Source organism: Lissotriton vulgaris, chromosome 1_1 (assembly GCF_964263255.1).
Source record: "Lissotriton vulgaris chromosome 1_1, aLisVul1.2, whole genome shotgun sequence".
NCBI classification, from domain to species: Eukaryota; Metazoa; Chordata; class Amphibia; order Caudata; family Salamandridae; genus Lissotriton; species Lissotriton vulgaris.
In genome coordinates this window covers 1,570,104,268-1,570,126,579 of record NC_141685.1, presented here as the reverse complement: position 1 = coordinate 1,570,126,579, position 22,312 = coordinate 1,570,104,268, and the positions used below count along the sequence as shown (strand labels likewise).

Here is a 22,312-nt window from a genome sequence, read left to right as displayed (position 1 = left end):
TGCCGGCCACCACGCAGTAGGGTTGAAGCACATCGCTGCAAATCCTCCCGTTAGCACATTCTTGCTAACCACCACATTATCAAGGTAAGACTTCCCTGCCGTCTCCTGAGTCCCGCACACCCATGGCTGTTCCTACAAGAAAGCTGCCCTGATCCCCTTGATAATTTTCTTTCCTTTGCGGGATTGAGTCCGTATATCCACCATCAGACATGGAAAAATCCAGGAGGCCCATCGTAGGAACCTCACACACCTGGAAGCCTCAAGCATTGTTTCATGCTCCCTTCGGAATATTGCCTCCGTTCGCTTGCCAAAAGGTAGGCTCTCTGCCCTTTACAATCAATGACGATCACGCATATATTGGTCCTCAGCACTGACCTGCACCTTTTCCCCATAGCGGTCTCTAACCACACTCATCAAGTCGAACTCAGGCTGGCCCTTTATCTATTGAGCCTCCCCGCTCCCGGACCGCGGTAAGTCCTTACCATTCCATCCATAGTCAGTTACTATGCCCCACACGCCGTTCCATTAGACCCAACAACACCTGCCCACACCGGTCACAGCACAGCCACGACTGAATCTCCGTAGGTTGGGCACTTACACTGCGCTGTTTTTCTAATGTGGTTAATATTGACTAATGTTTTTTAATTGTGACTTGCACTTTGCCATTCTTCTAAAAATCGCTAATACTGACGGTTATTAATTGTCATAAGTAATGTGTTGTCTTTCACCAACGTGACAACATTCTCAGTTGTTCTACTTATTGCACTGCTATTCTAATAAAATTTCCATAAAACCTTGGGACAATGAAGCTCAGTTCATGCCACGACCGATCCCACCCGGGTGGGCACTAGCACTGTGCCGTTGTCGAGGTTGTTCTCAATTAACCTGTGTTCACTATTATTACAAAAGGTCTCCAATTAAAATAAAGACCTTAATAGTATGCCACAAAGATACTGCTCTCGGACACATTGTAATATCGCTTTCAGTTGACTAGCTGGTCACACTATAAATTATGACATCTGTTCACAATAGCCATCACTACCCTTGTCAGTATTGTTCACTGCCAACAAACTTTTTTCGTTCACTGTTAACTCTAACCAAACGACCTTTCGAATCCGAATGCTGTGAGTCTACACCATGCCACAAAGATACTGCTCTCGGACACATTGTAATATCGCTTTCAGTTGACTAGCTGGTCACACTATAAATTATGACATCTGTTCACAATAGCCATCACTACCCTTGTCAGTATTGTTCACTGCCAACAAACTTTTTTCGTTCACTGTTAACTCTAACCAAACGACCTTTCGAATCCGAATGCTGTGAGTCTACACCATGCCTAATGTAAATTTCCAATTATTTCTAGTGCGCTAGCGCTAAAGCCAGTGGCACCATTCAACTTGAACGCGAACCATAATTTCGAAAAACCCATTTTGTAATCACAAACATCAACTGTCGGTGCTCTGTTGTGACACCCTCCCGATCTGTTCTTGCATTCAGACCATTGCCTTGCCTGCTTTAGCTGGTACTGAATTCGGGTGCAGGTACGAGTAAATTATTTTGTACTTAGTATCTTGGTGCTGCAGTAATTTTTCTTTTTGGGGAATCATTTTGTATATAGGTGTCTGTTGTTGCTGTTGCATGGGAATGTGCATTCACAGGAGCTATTGTTGGACTGGCCACATTCATAGGGGCTTAGTTCTTGTTGGGCGTGACACATAAGTTGCTGGCCTTGGTCTCGAAGTCTAGTGTGGCACTCTCTCTGCATGTGGCCTATTCTGCAGCAATAATAACAAGTGCTTTGTCTTGGCTGTTATTGGAACCTCAGCTGTACCATTCCATTCACTGTTCCCTGTATACTCCCTTTTCTGTTGACGTTCTTTCTGTTATTGTTATAATAATGTTGGTCATTACTGTAGGCATGTTGTGATTGTATGTATTGTACTGGGGGCGGTGGCTGTATGTACTGCACAGCTGGCTGTAGTTGGGCCTGGATGTATTGTACATCTTGTCGTGGCTGTGTCTGTACGTATTGTATGGTAGGCTGTAATGGGGCCTGGACGTATTGCATGGTGAGCTGTTGTTGCAGTGTGGGCGGTATTTTGGCTGCGGGTGCATTCAGGGCAGTCGTCTGGGGGAATGTGGTGACTGCCGTGATTTGACTGGCAGATGCAGCTAACATGACAACTTATTCGTTTAGAATGACTATTTAAAAGTACAATAGCAATCAGTCAGAAATCCATAAATGCGGAAATTTTAACCGTGCACAAATTTACAACTTCAAAGTACATATAAATGCAATGAATGGGTGAAATGTCATGGTCCTGGGGCACTGAACCAAGGCAGCATAATTTGAGGACATTCTTTTGCAAATTTATGACAAACTAGATGTGCAAATGATAGAGAAAAATACCTTTCTCATTTATATGGTAGAAGAACCCTTTTCAACATTCAATAATGAGCCTTAGCAAAGTCTTGCCATCTAAAGACACATTTCTGGAGTGCTAATCAAACTCATGCAAATGCAAAAAATAATATTTTAAATCAATGGAAATACTTTCAAAATGTAACCTACAATGAAAAATACACTACATGCTCATGTCAACCACCACTGCTTTGTAATTGCAACAAGCTTCTCCAACCTTAGTTGAATTATTGTATGTATATCAAAATTGAAAAGCATGTATTTGATATAAAAATATGAGTATTTTCAAAATGAGTAAGGTGATGTTTGAAGAAACAGTTGTTGAATTCTGCCAATATCTGTAAAGCTTATTTTTGAGTAATAAATCAGGCAGCATTGGGAGGCTTATTCCTCATATTATTTCCTTGGTGCTAGGGGCATTGAAGCTGTTGCTGCTATTTATTACCTACCTAAAAGCATTCCATGTTAAACCCCCCTCCGCCCCCCCCCACTTTTTTTATATTACTGCTGGCAACCCTGATAGGTGCTGTGAGGTGATCACTACTGGTAATCTTGTCTGAAGTAGTACATTTTACAACACTAATAAATATTAGTAGCTCAGGATAATTTTCATTGAACATAAGAAGCTCTTATTACAGAAAAGGTTGGAGACCCCTGTTCTAGAACAAGGGCAATGCAGAGGAGAGAGAAAGAGACACTTTTAAAGTACCAGAAGCAATTAGAGCTTCAGCCAGAGATGCTTAGATAGAGGGCTGAAGGAGGCCACACAGACATTATTGATAAATGTAATACACTTAATGGCACAGAAGTATATACTGTCCTGTAATTCTTGATCCTGTGCAAGGGTACAACCAGGGAAGTGGAGCTGGCCACCAAAGCAGGCATAAGCAATCTTAGACTGAAGTGGGTATTTCATTCAAAAGCTTGATTTTTAAGATAAAATATATGTGAAAACCAGTGGGTATTTTATATACAGTAGGACTCAGTATCCTATTCATATAATATGTGTTGTGGTACAATGTAATCCTGTGAGGATGTGTTACTGTAAGACATTGTTGCCGCACCCTATCTTTTACCCCACTTAATTTCTGGGAAAGTTGGGATACAGATCTTTTATAAGTTCGTCTCTTATGGCCTCAAGAACAATGAGAGTGAGTATTAGTCTTAATTGATAATACGTAGGGGGGTGTTGGACATCACGGATATAGAGGATGTGATGAGGACGTCAATGGGCTGGGAGGAATACTTGAATACTTGTCTCCCCTTTTGGCTACCAGTTGCTGTGGCAAATTATAGACAAAAACCATTTGTTATTTCAGTGGCAATGAGATGCAAGGTCAGTGTGTTTCTTTAGACGGCTAGCTACCTGCCTAGCATTGCTGCAATAAAGAAAGGGAGAGTGCAGTCATCATACAACCCAGACAGCAGTGGGAAAGGGAAGGAAGTGAAGGACAATGGGCAGTTGTGGGAGGTGGTGCAGGACAAGGGCAAAGAAGCAGCAAGTAGGCATGAGGCGCTATGTTATTATAAGCACAAAGAGGCAACTTCAAAGCACAATTATTGCACAGAGCAAGGCAACGGACAGACAACACGGAACAAAAACAAATATTAACCAAGACAATGCATTTAAAAGTAAATCAAAATGATTAAAAAAAAAAAGCATGCAAAAAATAAAAATATAGGAAAAAGGACCTAGATATTAAATCTCACTAAACACGGTGGGACACCATTAAATAATTTTGAGAACCAAGGTGTACCACAGGAACCGTGAGAGGCACAAAGCCGGGGGGTGGAAGGTATGGTCAAGATAAGCAAGGGGGAGAGACAGAGGAAAGGGTGACCTGAGTACAGGGAAGGTGAGGGCAGATGTATGGTCAGCGAGAAAGAGGAGAAAGGTGGAAAAGAAAGGGAGAAACAAGTAATTTGTTGTAGAGCAAGGCAACAGAGCTGTAAGTCAGGGTGAGGAGAGTGCGCGGGGGAACTTGTCAGTGTCAGTGGGAGACCGTGCAGCATCTCCAGCCACGCTGGTGCGTGAGAATGGCTGAGAAAGGGGGGGGAATCTGAAAATACCACAAGTGACTTCCTCTTCCTGTGCCTTTGCAGAAGCTGACAAAGCCCATCAGTAAAGCAGACTAAAAAGTGGAACTGAAGAATAGATAATGACACCCAAACCTTGCAAGAAAATATCGTGAGGAGAAGAAAGGAAAAGAGGGAAGGACGTGAAGGCAGCCCTCATGGAAGAAAGCGTGGGGGCAGACCTGTGGGGGAAGGCACAGGCAGGACACAGGTGTCAGAAGTGGAGGAAGAAGAGAACGTACGCGAGAGAGAGAAATGGTCAGAAAGAAAGAGGAAGATGACTAATTAACAGAGGCGAAGGAATGCAAGGGAGAAGCACAATATGCAATGTAAAACAGGTACACAAGGCAATGGAAAAAACAATATGCAATGGAATGTCAAACCATAATCCAAGTCAGAAAAATGCAGAGGCTATGCACAACAGGACACAGGAGCACTGGAGACACAAACTTCGACCTCGGAGAATCGAACTCCGACCCCGTTCACAGACTTGAACTGCTGGGGGAACATAAATCTAGAACCCTCGGAGAATCGAACTCCGACCAGTGCACAGACTTGAACTGCTGGGGGAACATAAATTTAGAACCATTTGAACCTAGAACCATCCCTTCCGGACTGGAACTGGCAGGGCAAACAGGAAAACCACGGCACCCAAAGCCACAAGATGTACACAATAGAAACGGACACTGTAAGTTCTAACTGACACGAAAAGTCGATAGTGGTATCAGACTGCTACAGCGGGTCAGGAGCCAGCAGATAGGCCCCAGAGACCCTGCCTCCAATCAGACACCAAAGGCACTTCAAAGAAAAACAAAAATATCCCTGTCTTACCCCGTGGTCAGCAGAGGAGACAGGACTCTTTGGGACAATCTGTAGTGGTACTCCAGACCCACCGCCGGCAAGAACTGTCTTCGCAGGATGGATCAGTGTTCGCCATCTGTTAAAGGGGAAATTGGAAGCCCCTTTAGGGTGTGATTCAAAAATGCCGAAAATAATCAAAGATTCAAAAGTCAAAAGGCTTATCTAGATTGGGGGTTTAACACCTGAGAGGATTTGACGTCCCAAATCAGATAAACGGCCGGCCGAAGAACCCACGCATGTGAAGGTCACAGCAGCAGATATCTGGCTTCTGATTGTGGTGTTGGATCCTCTATACCTGAAAAATGCAGAACTGACACTGTTCTGACGAACTTTCTGACGCACTTTCTGATGCAGGTGGGTTGACCGCATGTCCTTAGAACACGGAAATGGTCAGGTGGCTCAACGGTTGGTTGGCCATGCTCGACCGCAGAACATAAACAAAGAACATCTTGTAACGTACATATCTCAAAAAATATATGCAAGAGCGGAACTTACAACAGGTGCTATTATTGGGACGTGAAGGAGCCTACCTGCTGCACCAGTCCGGGAGCCGTGAGGGGAACGGCCGGGTGCTTTCCTCTGCTTTCCTTTGCCTTCCCACGCCGTGAGGGAAACGGCCAGTGGGACTACCACTACCAGCAGCACCGGGGGTCACAAGGTGCACCTGCGACGCCTCTGCCTGCGCCCGGAGGAGCTAAAAAAACGGCAAGCTCCCGCCGCAGTGCGGGACGTGAAGGAACCTACCTGCTGCACCAGTCCGGGAGCCGTGAGGGGAACGGCTGGGTGCTTTCCTCTGCTTTCCTTTGCCTTCCCGCGCCGTGAGGGAAACGGCCAGCGGGACTACCACTACCAGCAGCCCCGGGGGTCACAAGGCGCACCTGTGATGCCTCTGCCTGCGCCCGGAGGTGCTAGAAAAACGCCACGCCTCCTTCTAAGGAAACCGGAAGGATATAAATTCAACTGTCCATCCCCGTAGCGCGAGCGCGCGCGGGCGTCTGCCGGACGAAGCCCGGGCAAAGGGCGGGCCCTCTGTGGCCCTCAGAGGCACGAGGAGGACGGGACGGGCCACCCCCCTTAGCATTGGAACATGAGGAGGTAAAGAGACTTGGACTTTCTTATTTACAGACTTCCCCAACGGTTATTTTTGTTTGGTGTCGTGAACTTTGTTCTTACCAGATCCTGCTGCAGTTTTGGTACTCACTGTTTTTAAATTTAGTTACATTATGATTCGCAAGGGGGCTACCAAAAATGCCACCCCCCAGAGGGATTCGGTGAACGGGACACTTGACCATTACCTAAGTAGGACAATATTCCCCATACCCCATGAAACAGAGAGTTTAGAACTATCCCCGTCCATAGACAGTACACCTAACAAGCGATCTTCCTTACAGGTAGTCGACACAGCACAAAATCTATCTCTACTGGAGGAACTAAATAATATATGTAAAACAAAGTATGCTTTGCTGGAACCAAGAATTAAGCAAACTGCCGCATTTCACTGCCCCACAGCAAGCACTAATCCCCAGAATAGTACAACATTCCACCAAAATGATAGTCTGTTAGGTACCCCCCACTCGCTATCTGCAAAAGCTATCACCCTAAATGTAGCGCTCCCTCAGGATCCCCCGGCTAAAAGAAAGCAAAATGGGATTACATATCAGGGAAGCCAGGCAAAACAACTGAAATTGTGCTCAAGCCCCCTTTTGGCCATTAACACTTCCCCGCCAGCCCTAGTGGTCGTCTCTAATTCAAATTTAAATCTAAATTCAAACAATTCAATTTTTTTTGCACCTTCCATCAATGAAAAACTATTGGCCCAGATTGAACATCTGGTCAAATCTATAATATCTCCAGTGATTGAAAAAATTAACATTCTAGGGGATAGGCTCACGGGATTAGAGGAAACAATCAAGGCCAGTTCGACACTCATAAAAAGCATTACAAAATCTAACCAACCCCAGTCTCTCACTACCACAGACGTGCCTAAACCATCTGCACAAAGTACTAAGGTCCAAATTCAACCAGTAGCCTCACTCACGCCAGTGCCAAATACTCCTAGAGTATCCATTAACCCTACATTGGTACAGTGCACTCCCGACAGAGTAGGATGGAGTAAAGATCCAACATTCCATAAGGGGACAGTTCCTAACCACGGCAATATGCCAAGATCACTTAATCACATTCACCTACCACCGGAGGCCGCTCCATTTGTCTGCCTTCTCTCGGGAGTGCCAGCACTCACAAGTGGAAAAACCGAAAGGCATCAGGACCTATTAAATAAGGTTACTTTTTGGCTAACAAAATATAGACCCCTGCCCCCCACTATAGATGGGAGAATCATGAGAGTTAGAAGGGTGGGCTGGCTAGGATCCCTCCGAAAAGATATCCCCGGTGACCTGGTCCTAGTAAAATTCAGGAACAAACACGTTGCCCCATATCTTCAGACTTGGCAGCCCCAAAAAGGAGATGGCCCTATATCCACCTGGGATCTACATGACTTTTACCCTACTATGTCATGCTTTCGCTCATCAAGACCAACCGCTAAGTATAACCACCCGATGGGCGGAAGTGTCCGCGCATTGAGTGGCTGTAATATCTCCCTGTTTAACTGTTTTGAACCATTGTATAACAGCTACCCTTAACTTACGTATGGAAAAGTTTCAATAGATTCACCTTGTTTGTGATTAATTGTTTTAATTAAGGGACAACCAGCTGTAACGGTATTGTTTCAAATGCTAAATCCAATGAAATGAACATATTTAGATAGTAATTTGCATCTAAAGGATGGGCTCATATTTTAAGTTGTAGATATTTTGTGTTATTGCAATGTATGTTTCATGAATGTTATGCTTTTATGATTTGAAAATTTAAATCGAATAAAGCTTTTACTGACTGGCTATTATTGCAAGAGGTTGTGGCTTTTACTTCGTGCAAGCTATCTTTCAAAACAATATTTCAGCAAGAGTCCAAGATGTGCCAATTTGTACCGGCTGGGTCTGTGTACATGTGTGTCGGCGTTGGTCTTCAAGCTGTGGAAAATTACTGTACTCTGTGATAGCCCAATTTACCTCGTTGTTTTCAGTGCAACAGAAATGCATGTTTTGAAATCATCTGGCCTAGTGGAGCTTAATATGAAAGACTGATATCATAAGATGGTGGCATTTGGCCTTTGGCTTAGGCCTACGTATATTGGGTTCATGGAATCTGTGGGCTTCTATTTACTGATAGTATATGGTGAAAATTGGTCATTTTAGCATATTTTAAGATCTTGTCAAGTAGGGCCAACATCAGACCTTCATCCTACCAAGGTCGAGAAAAATGCCCTTTCTTGTGATTAAATGGTAGAAAGTGACCCTCCATCAATATACCTTCACACTATGGCAAACACAAAGACAACAGACTGCAAAACAACTTGCCTTTTGTTTATAATTATGTAATATTTTTTTTTACAAAACATTGATAGAGAAATACATTATTTAACAAACAAATGTTTTTCTCGATCACATTTTAAAACAGAGAAAAAAAACAACTGCCTCATTCTTTGCCATGAAAGCCAAGCATTCTACAAAGTAAATTCCGTTAGATAATTTTTTGGGCTGGTATGAAAATCTATTTGCATTATGGGCTGCAGAAAAGCCTTTCTGCCAAATCCCTGTTACAAAACCAGTCAAATGGTGCACTAGAACGTCATGAGAGGGCAAGCAGGCAATATGCAAATGCGGTTCATCGCTTGGGCTTCAGTTGCACAATGCATTACCAGAAGTCCAGTTCTTGCATTACGCAGAAGTGTGTTTTCTCTATTGAGCAACATTGGGCTTTTTCAGTTTTGCCCTACTACATATAAAAACACACATCCTCGGTCTTGCCTTTCACACAAATTGATCTGGTCTACTTCGCTTTTTTCAATAGTGCCCGAATGAAATTATGGTTTTCATTGCATATGTTCCTCTGTGTTCGCTATCATAAGCAGGGATTGAACATGGCATCTATGAAACTCGTGTCAACTCATCCATTGCAAAGCAGAAGTTTGGCTTCCAAAAGTAAAAGTGTTGACCATTCACAAACTTTAAGTAGATGTATGCAAAACTCGTGCACTCCCACTTAACACCACTTGTTAATATTTTCTGAAATGTAAGCATACAAATCCCACCGAACACGAGTAAGGCCAGCAAAGCATAATCTGTCAAATTTAAGGAACTAAGGAACATTTCATTCAACGTTTTTCTAACTGCTTTGGTAGAAAAGTCACACATTGGAGGCTAATGATAATGCACGCTATTGCAATCGATAGGATTTGATTGTGTTGCATAGATAACTAACTTATCTCCATCAAGCTCCCAAGCCACGGGAGGTCCTGCCCCATCATCGTTTCAATGAGGAGAGTTATTGGCCAGTTACTTACCAGTAATATTATTTACTCTGAGACTGCGTCTTAGACCTCTCCGTCACAGTCCTGGTTCCCTTACGTAAGGACTGTAACGATGAGGTCTGACGAGGAGATAATAGGATCTTACAGATACCTAACCATAATTACAGTGGCTCATGAGAATACCAAGTAACTGACTAGTTGGTGTATTTGTATAAACAAGCCCGCAAACCATTTAAAGCCCAAGTGCCCATCGTTGGTCCAGAGCCATGCCAGATTTTCAGCATAACTAACTACTGACTATGTAAATGATTTGCATGTGTTCTGTTCCCATTATATACAATTGTACTTCAAGTGTATCTCCTGAAAAGAGGGCAGGTCTCGGGTCCACATAACAAAGGACCATAACGGGTCCCCCCTAATTTAAACTGAACGTAAAAATATATAAAATGATTGGGCAGCACATGATCATCTCTAAAAAATGCTATTGATATAGTGGATGTAGAAGAAACATAATTTAAGAACACTAAATCTTAGGCTGTTAACATATATATCTTGTCCTACATTTCAAACAAAGAATGGATCAGATAGCAGAAAATGATTGTGAATGCCATGGAAGAGCAGCAGTTCATCTTTTGATTTCTGTGGATGGCCACAGAATACCTATTGAAAGCTACAAACCCCAGCAAAAGAAATTTCTAGGGTTTGAACCTCGAAAAGATACACATAAATACAGAAACAAGAATACATAAAAAAATTACATAAATTATTAAACGTTGTATTTAATTAAAAAACAAAAAAATATACAAAAATCTTTATTTTAATTTGATTTTAATGAGAAAGGTGTAGCTTTTCAAAGTTTATTTGAAGACAAAGCAATATGCTGGCCTTTTTTCTTGCTACTAATGCACGGTTTCTTTTTGTCTGCACATACCAGTGCTTCATGTGAGGTCACTAGCCCTCCATACTAGATTCTATTTGCTGCAATGTTGCTGCTCCCACGAATCAAGTAAAGAAAACCAACTTAATTTTTACCCTCCGGTTTCAAATTTCTTCACCTATACAGGACTTTTACATTTTTTTCAGAGTCTCTTTTTGTTATCTGACCGTACTTAATTAATCTGCCCCAGGTGTTTTGGAATCCCAGGGGTCGATAGACCCTAGTTTAAGAACCACTACTGTAGACACTAGGGAATAACACACATCTGGACAGCCTTAATATGTTTGGGGACTCCACTAGACAACTGCTCTCCAAGGCACCAGACAAAGGCAGCAGGGCTGAAAACACTGTTATTAAAATGGAGGTAATTTGGGAGTATTAACATATTACTGACCAGTGAAGGAATGAGAGGAGGCATCTCGGGTGCCCCTCCACACATGATGTTTGGGCAAGTCCCAAATTCTGAGTTGCCTCCCTGAGAAAATGGAATTGGTTATGGAGCCTCCAAATGTTATAGTAAAAAGTAACCTGATGTGCTACGTGAACTGGTGTATTACAGGTTGCGCCATTAATGAAATGGGTAAATATAACTACACCTAAATACAATGGGCCTCAATTATGAGGCCGTGCGTCACTTTTACGCCGCTGGTGCGCCACTTTTTGTGACGCACCAGCAGCGTAAAAAATGTGCCTTGTTGCACCATATTTACAAAGTGACGCATCTAGGTAGATGCATTGCTTTGTTAACCCCTGCGCTACATTATACCTGCGCCAGGTATAATGTATGCAGGGGGGGCGTTCTGACGCAAGAAAGGGTCATAGAAGTGACGCAGTGAAATCTATATGATTTCACTGCGCCACTTCTAGGACACAAATGCGTCAATTTCTTACGCCTGCCTCACAGCAGGCGTAAGACTGATGCAGGCCCTTTCACATGGGGCTTGTCCCATGTGAAAGGACGCATTACTGGAGTTGCGTCACTTTTGTGACACACTCCAGCAATGCGTCACTTTTGCGCCATACAAATAATTCAGAAATACTGACGTATCTGTAACTCCTTGCGCAATGATGTGTCATACAGTAAATATAACGCATCATTGGTGTCGCACGGAGGGCGCAATGAAAAGTGACGCATCGCTGTTTTCACACAGGGATCTGTCACTTTTCATAAATGAAGCCCAATGAGAATATGAGGTTTGCAATACACTGAAAGATGAATGAGCCCTTTTTATCTATCGTAAACACAATTTTACACATTGCGAAGAGAAAGGCATGAGTCACGGACCAACTATAAAGTCTGTAATATTAAATACTGGAGAACGAATTAATATGTGGTTGTTTAATAATATTTAGAGCACAGAGATTACAACAGATTTCGATTTTCAATGCACATGTAGAACATGTAGAACCCTGGCGAAACTGCAGCCTTAACCTTTATGATCATTAAGGAATAAATGAAGCATCATAAAAAGTAAAAGTAGAAGACACATTTGTTAAACAACACTTAGAAGTTAAGTCTGCTGTATAAAGTGGCTTTTTGGAAAAAAATCGGACACGCAAAATGAGTTGCACTTCATAAAATAAACGCTTTGACATTGAAATGACTTGAGTAGGATTACATAATTGGTTGACACTGTATTAGGAATGTATTATTCTGTGGTGCCATCAAGGGAAGGTTGAGATTCTGAGTGTTCTGCTGTGCACACAGAATGTGAATATTAACTACTTCTATTTTCTTGCTATCTAAGTGGGTATTAATATCCTTTGACTATCCCTTACCGCAATAGCTCTTAGTTGCCCTTCATCTTCATATTGTGAATCATGCAATAATCCTACTCTTCCACCCACAGCTTAAAACAATAGCACTTAAATGCAAAGGGATAATAAAGCAATGTTGGTGACAATGTCACATCGACCGTAATTAGAATGCTATTCATCACATCAATGCAATTTTAATAATATGGAAGGGATATAGACCACCTTTTGGATGCTGTTTCACATCTGCCCACCTCTAAATAAAGCTCTTAACCATTAACCTTATTATTACTACAGTTTATGATAAACATAAAAACGATTAAATAGTATGTGGTTTTAATACAAAAAAGTGAAAATCCAATAGGAGACAGAGAAAAATCTAAAATTATGGTATTAAAACAATGCTTTTTAAAAAATGATTTATATTTAGCATCTGATGGGCCATTTATAAAAAGGATAGAGTTACTACCCATTAGACTAATGTGAGGAATAAGTTAATATGACAATCCACAAAAAGGCGAGATTCAAAAAATATTCCTTATTGATAAAAGAACTGGTTTGAACACATTGATAAACTTAATCGTTCATGAATCCATCAAAAGTGATTGTCATCTGATAACTGGTTAAATGCAGATGTGGCATTAATATTATGGCATTCATTACTAGGGACATGCCAGCAGGCAGACATGGTGTTTTACAAAGCCAATTGCTGGGAATGCAGACATGCTATGTGTGATTACTCAGCTTTTCCAGCACAAGGAGGAAATAATGTATTTTTGTCTATATTTTGACCTTGAAAGAAGTGTTTCTCCTGCACCCAGGGAAAACAGGTCTCATAACTTTATCTTGTTCATGCTACATCAAAGCAAGTGCTGATCTTGTAGCAATTATATGGAACTAGTCAGTTTCCAAATCAGAACATCACCTACTAGATTAGTAATCTATGGGTCCGAAGTTGGAAGTTCAAGAGGGGTAGAATACCTTTTAATTATCATCTGAAAATAAATGCTGTTGTTATAGTTTGACTTATAGGATGGTTATGAACTTATCCAGGTTATCGATGGAGATAACTTTTAGCAAATGTAACACCCACTTCTTATTCAAATGAGTTACTTCATTTGGTACATGGCCCAGTAGCATGGAATAATACTCGTGTATACTCCAAGGTGAAAATAGCATTCAATAACTGGATAAGGAACTAGAAACATACAACTAAGGAAAGTTACAGATTATACAGCCCCTAACCAGAGATATTCAGAAAACAGTTTTACGTACTATAGAGCATCTAAAGAACATCAAATTGAACCACCCTGTCTCACTCGTATAATTATGAGATAGTAAATGTTCTGCTGTTACCTCAAAATCTAACTCTCAAATAAGTATGAATGGTTCTTTTGGTTGATGTCTCATATAGACATTACAATCTGACAACACACTCCAGTCCATTTATTGTACCCGATACGGTAGCTTGCCTGCTTTATGTGAATGATGAAAGCTTTAAAAAAGTGTGTGGAGGAATGTAATGTAATGAATGTAAAGTAATAATTTCTTCTGTGTGGTAAATTATGGAATATAAATTAGATCGATGGGCTGAATCTATAATCTACCTCTAAGTGGAAAGCCCATTGCTTTGAAAATCCTAGTTTCCATAAAAGCCCAAAAGTTCCAGTGAGGGGAAGGTAAGCCTAGTTTGTTAAATTCTTGGGATAAATGTAAATTCTTTAGAGAACCTCAAAGCTGGAAATTTGAGCCTGTCCTTGATTATACATCTATGCAAGTGCAATTAAAAGAATGGCTTGACACAGGTACAAAATACTCAATTTGTTGTGGTTCAGATCAATTGGCACCCTGTTACAAATAGCAGTGTGTTCAATGGACCAGGGAAGGCATACAGGTAAACAGAGTCTCAAGATGCTGGCTAGAATAAGTGTGTTTCCTGTAATGTCAAAAGATCTGACATATCAGTAAATATGTACATTTTTGGGGGAGTTGCACCTGCTGTAAACGAATATAAAATTCCAGGAAGAACTCTCCAACTACAATTGTGACTCAAAAACAAAACAAATGTATTGCTATTTGAAAAAAATATAACGCTGAATACCGGAAAGACTTTGAGGGATAATTCATTGAGTGAACATATTACTCATGCATCTGATGCATCTACGCTAACACTTCAGTGGTCTTTGTTAGTATTCTTTCCAAAATGTGAGCCCTACTTCAAACCCAGGCAGAAATGTAATCAGGGTTTCAGGGTGGAAATTAAGTGTACTTGGCAGTGACTTTATTCTTCTTGGTGGTCTTTGTTGTATCTTGGTATTTTTCTTAATGTTCTATATTGCTATGTCGTGTTCACTGGATTCTAGAGTGTGGAATCCAGGGAGCAGATGAGAGGTGTACAGTTCCTGAAGGAAGAAGGACCTTGAATGCCTCTGGGGTTGTATTACTGAATAAACCTACTGTCTACCTTAAACCACTGTACCTCAAGTCATTTCAGTCTTGGAGTATGAGACAGGTCAAATCGTAGCCATTTACCAACATGATAATAGAGAATTACAGAGCTTCATGTCTAGGTGAAGGTTGGTGGATACGGCTTGTTGTCGGAGACATCTCTTAATAAATCAATTATGTTTCCTGTCTTCACTCTTGCAGAACAGTGAGCTTCAGAAAGGAGCTTGAGAAAAACTACTAAAAAATGTTTCAATAAGTGCTCGGTGGATGATTTTGTAAATTATTTCAACAAGCATGAACTGGCTGTGCTAGATGTTATAAACAAAATTAGAAGTTACTATAAGAAGCAAAGGCTAAATGTGTTCTGTCTGGTACCTCACCCATTCCGCAGGCATCATTGGAAAACAGCGTTGAACCATATTTTAACATTAACAGAGTCACTAATTTTACTGTATGATAATAGCTGTTTTTTGATTGGTGTACCATAAAGTAGTAAGTGCTGTGCTTGAGTGCTTCATCCAGCAAAATTAGTGGGGTATAACATTATAATGAATTTGCTGAAAAAACGATAATCCATTGATGATGACATATTGTCACTGGAAGCCAAATACCATTCTCTACAGAGGAACTGCCGAATGCAAATCTCAACTCAATAAACCCTTTGTCATACTCCTGTGTCAGGAATGCAGATAAGATACATCAATATTAAAACAAGCATCGGCAAAGCCAGTGTGTCTGGCCTTTGCAAGCTTTGCAATAGTTATTTTTTTGTTGCAAGCATGGGCCACAAAAAGAATAAGAAAGATAACTAAACCTAAGAATGGCTGCTACATACCTAGATTTTTAAAAAATACCTTTAAAAGCATACTCTGATGTCGCCATTTCACTGATGATGTTTAAAATAACAAACCTCTCAATTGTGTCATGCCGTTTATTAGTAGTTTTATTATTTAGGAGACAAGAACAAATAACTACATAACCTAGCACTCAAATCATAGGCAGCTACAATGTTAAAACTTTGAAACTTTAAAAAGCAGATGGAAAATAAATCACCATTTAAATGGGCATCAGACGTGCAGGCAAATTAAATAGCCAGTATTTAAAGTGAATATATAAAATAAATAGAATAAAAAACACACTTGCAGACGGCTTTCTTGCAAAAGAGAAAGGATCTATTATTAGGTGGCGTGAACAAGGTGCACAGGCTTTCTGAAGTCAGTCAAAGTGAAGGGTGCAAATGGTAAAAGTGGACTGAGCCATTTCACCATGATGTATGCTGTGGTAAGCGGAAGCAAAATGTGAATAGCAATTTAACAGACTAATGGATGAAGCCTCTGTCCAACAGTCTCTCTAAGTATGTCTACTATCAATGCATAATGATTTTTGGGGCAAAATCAGTAGTCTGGAAAGACACCTAAACTTTTCTAAAAGTCCATATTTATAAATTAATGTGTCAAGCTAGAAAGGTCCATTTTAGTAAAGTTTCTTGGCAGTCAGTTGCCATTAAATGTAAAGTCTCTTATCAGGAAGGCTACAAGTTCAATACTATGTGCACAATAAAACCATTTTTAGGTCTCCCCTACCGTCGCAGCGCATACGCTGCTCACTCTGCGAGATCTATTGTCGTCAGGTTTCTTACTGGAGTGGGGTCGAAGCTCCGCCCATACTTTTAATTGGCATGCATCATCCTTTATGGTAAACGCAGGCCCCGATTAAAAGTGAGGCTTTTTGTTGACCGCCCAGTCTTATTTACGCCGTGCCCACCCGGACTGGATCGATTGCAAGACAGCTGTCGTAATGGGTTTTTCCCAATGCGGACAGGCACAACTCACATGTCTCACTTTCACTTTCCTATTTTTTTATTTATTTGCACAATGGCGTAGTGACAGCTTGTTTTCAGCTAGACTAGTGCCAGTGTCTCGAAATCCGGAGTCAGGGTAATGCCACCACTCTCCTCACACGAACAAATTGTGTATTCCTGAGCAAACCCCTATCGCCATAGCTAACCAAAGGGTGAGCGCCTAGACTTGCAGGCAGCAACAAGCGCTGCGAGTGTTAGATAACGCACTCTTTCTTTTTAACCTAGACGTGTCACTAGGAGGTTTACTTCACAGAGTAGCGTCCTAAAACGCACCCTCATCACTTGCTTTGTAATCATTATACGAGTTCTGGAATTTCGTCTAGGCGCTAAATTGTATTTAGCGCTGCTATCAATACAGCGTGTGTGGTTCAGAGATGCTGCATCGAGGGTTCTTGGTGCACCTCACTGAAAGCCCCACATCTCCTCCGCCACCCCCATTACATTCTGCTGCCCACCCAGCAATGCGATATATACTGCTGTTGGCTTGCACATGAGATCTCCTGGGATACGGGGGTACGGCTGCTCGAGTGCCAGCTGTATGGCTACCTGCACAACTCTACATACACAAAGGTCACGAGTAACTAAGTTACAATCAAGGGCGGAGAGGCTTAACTGTGCGAGCTGCACTAGAGCAGTAAATGCAATTTTAGAACTGGAGGACCAGGTTTGACTCCTGGCGTCGATCAACATCTTGTGATTCTGGGCACAGCATTTATTTTCCACGTGTTTAACAAATAAATGAAACTGAACTTGTGTCATTTGACTAGTGCTCATTTAAAGCACTTCGATGCCTTTAAGCCGTGGTCGCGCTATATAATAATGACAATAAAGTTAACCCGTCGGTACTACACCCACCAGACGCACGTCAGACAAGATAAATACGCAGTAAATAAACAGTCCCGCGATACAACTGGAAGTTTACCCGGGCCTGTTTAGTGGGAGTTCCAAAAACTAATGGATATTAATATCAAATGAAACCGCATGTAACTTGATGAAACCGCATGTAACTTATCCACTGAACCAGGCGGTGGTTCTTTATTAATGGCTAGCATGATGCCATGAGTCTCTACAGTTTGGGGTGCAGAGCACAGCGTGGATTGAGGTTGTGAATTTAGTTGTGTTAGGTTATTCGCCAAAGAGTCCCCTATTGTGGTGGCTCGCTGCCATCAGACCCCAAAAGTTCAGCAGAGCCCTGCTATTGCTTTATTTAGTATTTGAAGCTGGAGGACCTCCTATACGACACCTACCACACACTATCCACTTGTGACGAACATCTCTGAATTTAGGTAACTTAATCCCTGATGATTACATTTCCATCAGGGGTGGTAGGGAGTGTTTTTGCTTAGCTACTAAAATAATTTCAAATGTTTAAATAGAAACAAATTGCTTCCGACGAAGTACATTGGGGAAGATAAAACACTGAACTAATCAGAATGGATTCTGCGGATCTGAATACAAACAATGTTTAAGGAAAGACAAAGTACATTTCTGAACGAAATGGATGCTTAATTGGACAATGATTAAACATGGCTTAGAGATGAATAATGAGCGTCTTTCTATGCGCCTGTGCTAGAGACATTAGAGAAAACATTTCTTTCCCAGGTCTAACATGCAAGGTGGGTTTTATTGTATGACGTCGCGAAGAGGCTGGAGGGAGGATGTGAGGGGGCATCTCATACTACACACGTTCACACCTGATTTCACTCAATGCATGAACCAACAAATATGTAGAAGACACCGTGCTGCATGTAGCAGTGCTTTTCAAGCTGAGAAGTGCCTCTTATGGGTAGAAGCTACATTCTATCTTTTGACTTAATTCACATCATAATATGGACTTGTGTTTATGTTTCTGCCCCTTCCCCAGTCCCAGGGTCCTTCTGAAGTTTCAATAGTAAACAAGCATTTGCAATGCATTAGGTCGCGCATTTACCAGAGTTTAAGCTATTGGCATTGTAATGACAATGCCTTTTATTTATTTGTTTTCAAAACCCACACATAAATACAAAGTATTGTAATTTACAATGCCAATAGCTCAAACTCTAGCGAGACCTATTGCATTGCAAATGCTTGTTAAGTTTGGAATATGTGGTTGCATCGCTAGCTTTGTTTCACTGACAATCAATGCGTGCATCATACTGGTTTATCTGGCGACCAAGATAGCATTTCCTGGTTGTACTTTATCGACTATGAAGAACATAACCCTAATGCAAACCTGTGCATGTCAGATACCAATGCATTTAATAGACTCATTTTGTGAGTAGGCAAGAAAGAACTGTACACTTTTTGAAGATGTTGAGAAAAGCACATTGCTCGTTCATTTCCTAAATGGGCATAGCCACTACAGCTTCTTTTCTTATCACTTCATTTACATGAAAAAGACCGACACACTTCCTGAGAGAAGTGGCACGAGTAACTGTTGTTGATTGCCGACTCAACACCTGCACCTCCAAACGCACCCTGAAGACACAAAGACAAGACTTTATCCCATAGGACCACAGTAAGAGAGGTACAAGACAGAATGGATGGAAGTAGAAGGAAAGGAAGGATAGGAAAATGGTGACAAAGGAAGAAAAAGAGAAAGCAAAAGTGAGGAGAAGGGACAGGAAGCATTGGTGGGTGGTGGAAGGAAGAGATATGAGGAAGAACCAAAACTAAGAAGTACTAGGCAGCACCTACATTCAGCAGCACCCGGCTGGCTCCTAAAAAACTCTGGAGCTTCACACTTGTTTTTTGACCACTTAAACCCCTTGACAGTCAGAGTTAATCGTGGCATTCCATAGATGCTGTCCTTGGCAAAAAATACTGAGTTGCAATAAATGATGTTGGCGTCGAGGTCAGACACAGTGGCATCTCTAATCTAAATTCAACTGTCCACGTTGTTTTTCGGTTGTGTATTTGCTGATTTGTGTTGTCTTCAGGTGCATGTGTAACGAATTACAAAGTAAAGGGCTCCGTCTAATATAATTACTCAGTAAAGCTTTCAGCTCCAGGTACTTTTAGTCTCTGCTCCCTCCCATGAGCACTCTACGGGTACTGTAGGGAAGAAAAGGCGGCAGTGTTGTAACGTATAATGATGCCCCCCCTGCAATATATGAAGAGGGGCCCCTGGGTTTTCCATATCTCAAAGATGTCTATTGGTCTTTGGCTGATTGCCCCCCTGAAGGCTAGAAGGGCCCCTGAAGGGTTGGGGTCTCCCAGCACTGCAGGGGCAACAGGGGCCTGCTATACGTCCCTGAAAGGAGGGAGGGCTTAAAACACACAACAACAAACCTGCCTGGAATCAAAAGCAACATATTGATCAAATAAAATTTCAAACTAGAAACGTAGGCATACTGTACACTTTTATTGTGGATATGACTTAAGAAAGCCAGCCCAGAATAGAAAAATGCGTTTAGCACTAAGATTTAAACTAATCTTTTGGGGCATGCACATGATAGTGCACGCACAGATATGCAACTAGATCCAGATCTAATTTATAGTATATCACAAATACAAATTACTATATATTACAATTTTAGATCCGAAAATGCAAAACGTTTACATGAGATAGAATGACAGAGAGCAAATACTGCACCAAGCATAAAAGCAATTCACTCTAAAACTCACAATGTTAAACGGGTCAGGACACTACCACAAGTCCATCAAATGGCATGTCCAGTGACCATGGTAATAGACAGACATGAAAAAGGGCTGGGGGGTTCACGCTGGCCCCTTGCAGCCCTTACGACGCAAGGTGTGAGGTATGGGAGTCTCAGCCCTACCCTATATTCTGCAGGGTATTCCATTATTTTGCGTTACTCCACCGACAGTAAAACTTAATTTTTCATCTGTGAAGCCACAAGCTCATGTAGCCTTAATACTGCTACCCAAACATTTCCATAAGGAAAGCCCAAGTAATTGAGACAGTGTGTTACAGTCTCATGATGATTATTTTTACTATTTTCAGCACTGTCGTAATTCATAATATTTTTGTTCTTCTTGTTAGTATGTTCACACAGTAACAACAAAAAGCAGCACCAACAACAATCATAAAAACAACCATGCATGTATGGATAGCTATACAGCAGAAAACCAGCTGTTGGGTAATTGGATGTTGTGCATCATGAGAGTGCTGAGAGAAGGTTCTAGATCATGTGTATCAAGTGCGCATTTTCACATTTTAATTACATTATATTTACAACAGTATCACATTCCACATATTTACATAATTTTTAGCACAGGAAAAGTAAGTGATCTGCCCAGAATCACACATTTGGTCAGTTACTGGGAGCTGGGACTAAACATCCAGGTCCTCAAGACAGCAGCACAGCATCTAATTAATATTACTTATATTAGTAATACTAATAATAATAGTAATATTAAGAATAACAACAACGTTATAATTTTATCGTTAATCCCACATAGCACTGATAACCAATGTGTTCTGCTAAAGTTTTTGAAAGGCACAACCAAACGTCCCGATGCCTTGCCCGACACTCCTAAAGGAAAACCTGGGTGGGTAGGTACTCACTGGCTGGTTGCCCTGCAGCTGGTGCTCCCCAGGCATGGCCGAGTCCAGAGACAGGCCCCTCTTGGCCCAGTATTTACTTGAGAACATCATCATGGCGGATTGCATGAGGTCTCGCGCCACGCAGAGACGGACGGGGATGTGCGCGCGCTGGGAGTGACGAGCAGCGCCCCTCCGGACCCATATTTATGCGCGAGCCTCGGCACTGATGGAGCGCAGATTAAGCTGCAGTCAGTCATACGAGGCCTCTGATGCCTCATGCGAGATTAAACTCCAGAAAGCATGTCTTATCTTTAACTGTGAAGCAGTTTCCTGTACAATTTTCTCCTTCTCGGGCGACATGTAAAATAAAGGGAAAGAACAGCACGCCCTTGCTTTTAAATGTCTTTAAATGTCAGTCAGGTGCTGTTTTTAAGCTCATTCTGGAACAAAAGCTTAAGGAACCAAATACTGTTTCTTTCATGTTCAAAGGTCCTTCTTACTTTGATACACTATAAAAAATGACGAAAGCAAAATGATGCTATGGTTAAACTTCGTCACTGAATGTTTTCATTCCATACTAGTACAACATTTTGGTTATTCACTGGTTGTTGTGGAGGCAATACACGCAGGCTTTTTCATGGTGACAATAGTATTCTGCATATTCATCTAAATTCCTAGGTGTTTAGTCTAATGGATGTGTGAACTTTAAGAGCCATTTACTTTTAGGCTAAATTGTACGAGCACAAATCCGTCCCAACCAAGCACACGCTGAAATCCTGACATTAGATTTGGAAATGTACTTGAAAACGACGACACATGAAGAGATAAAGCCCATAGCAGATGCTTTACAGAAGTCATAACTTAAATTCCAAAAACAGTGGGTCCAATTCATAGAACCTTTTCGTGCACATCCGTTCACCTTTTGCAGAGAAGGGGCACCTTGTGCATTTACTACCACAGTTGTATCTTACTACCACGGAAAATCTACAAAAATAAGATATTACCAGAAGTCAGAGGTTTAGAGTTACTAGTGGAAACGTTGACATTCTCTAGGGATGGCATGACACTTTGTCCACAAAAGGCTGGAGGAA

At 41.5% G+C, this 22,312-nt stretch overlaps 1 protein-coding gene across 1 annotated transcript in view; it reads right to left on the bottom strand.

The window, feature by feature from the left end:
* TPH2 (tryptophan hydroxylase 2) overlaps positions 1-21,347 on the bottom strand; it is a 378,574-nt gene extending 357,227 nt beyond the window's left edge. The window contains exon 1 of the mRNA XM_086937035.1: positions 21,243-21,347. Within this exon, the coding sequence (XP_086793161.1) occupies positions 21,243-21,347 (105 nt within the window). The remainder of the gene's footprint in view (positions 1-21,242) is intronic.
* Between the last annotated feature and the right edge of the window lie 965 nt (positions 21,348-22,312).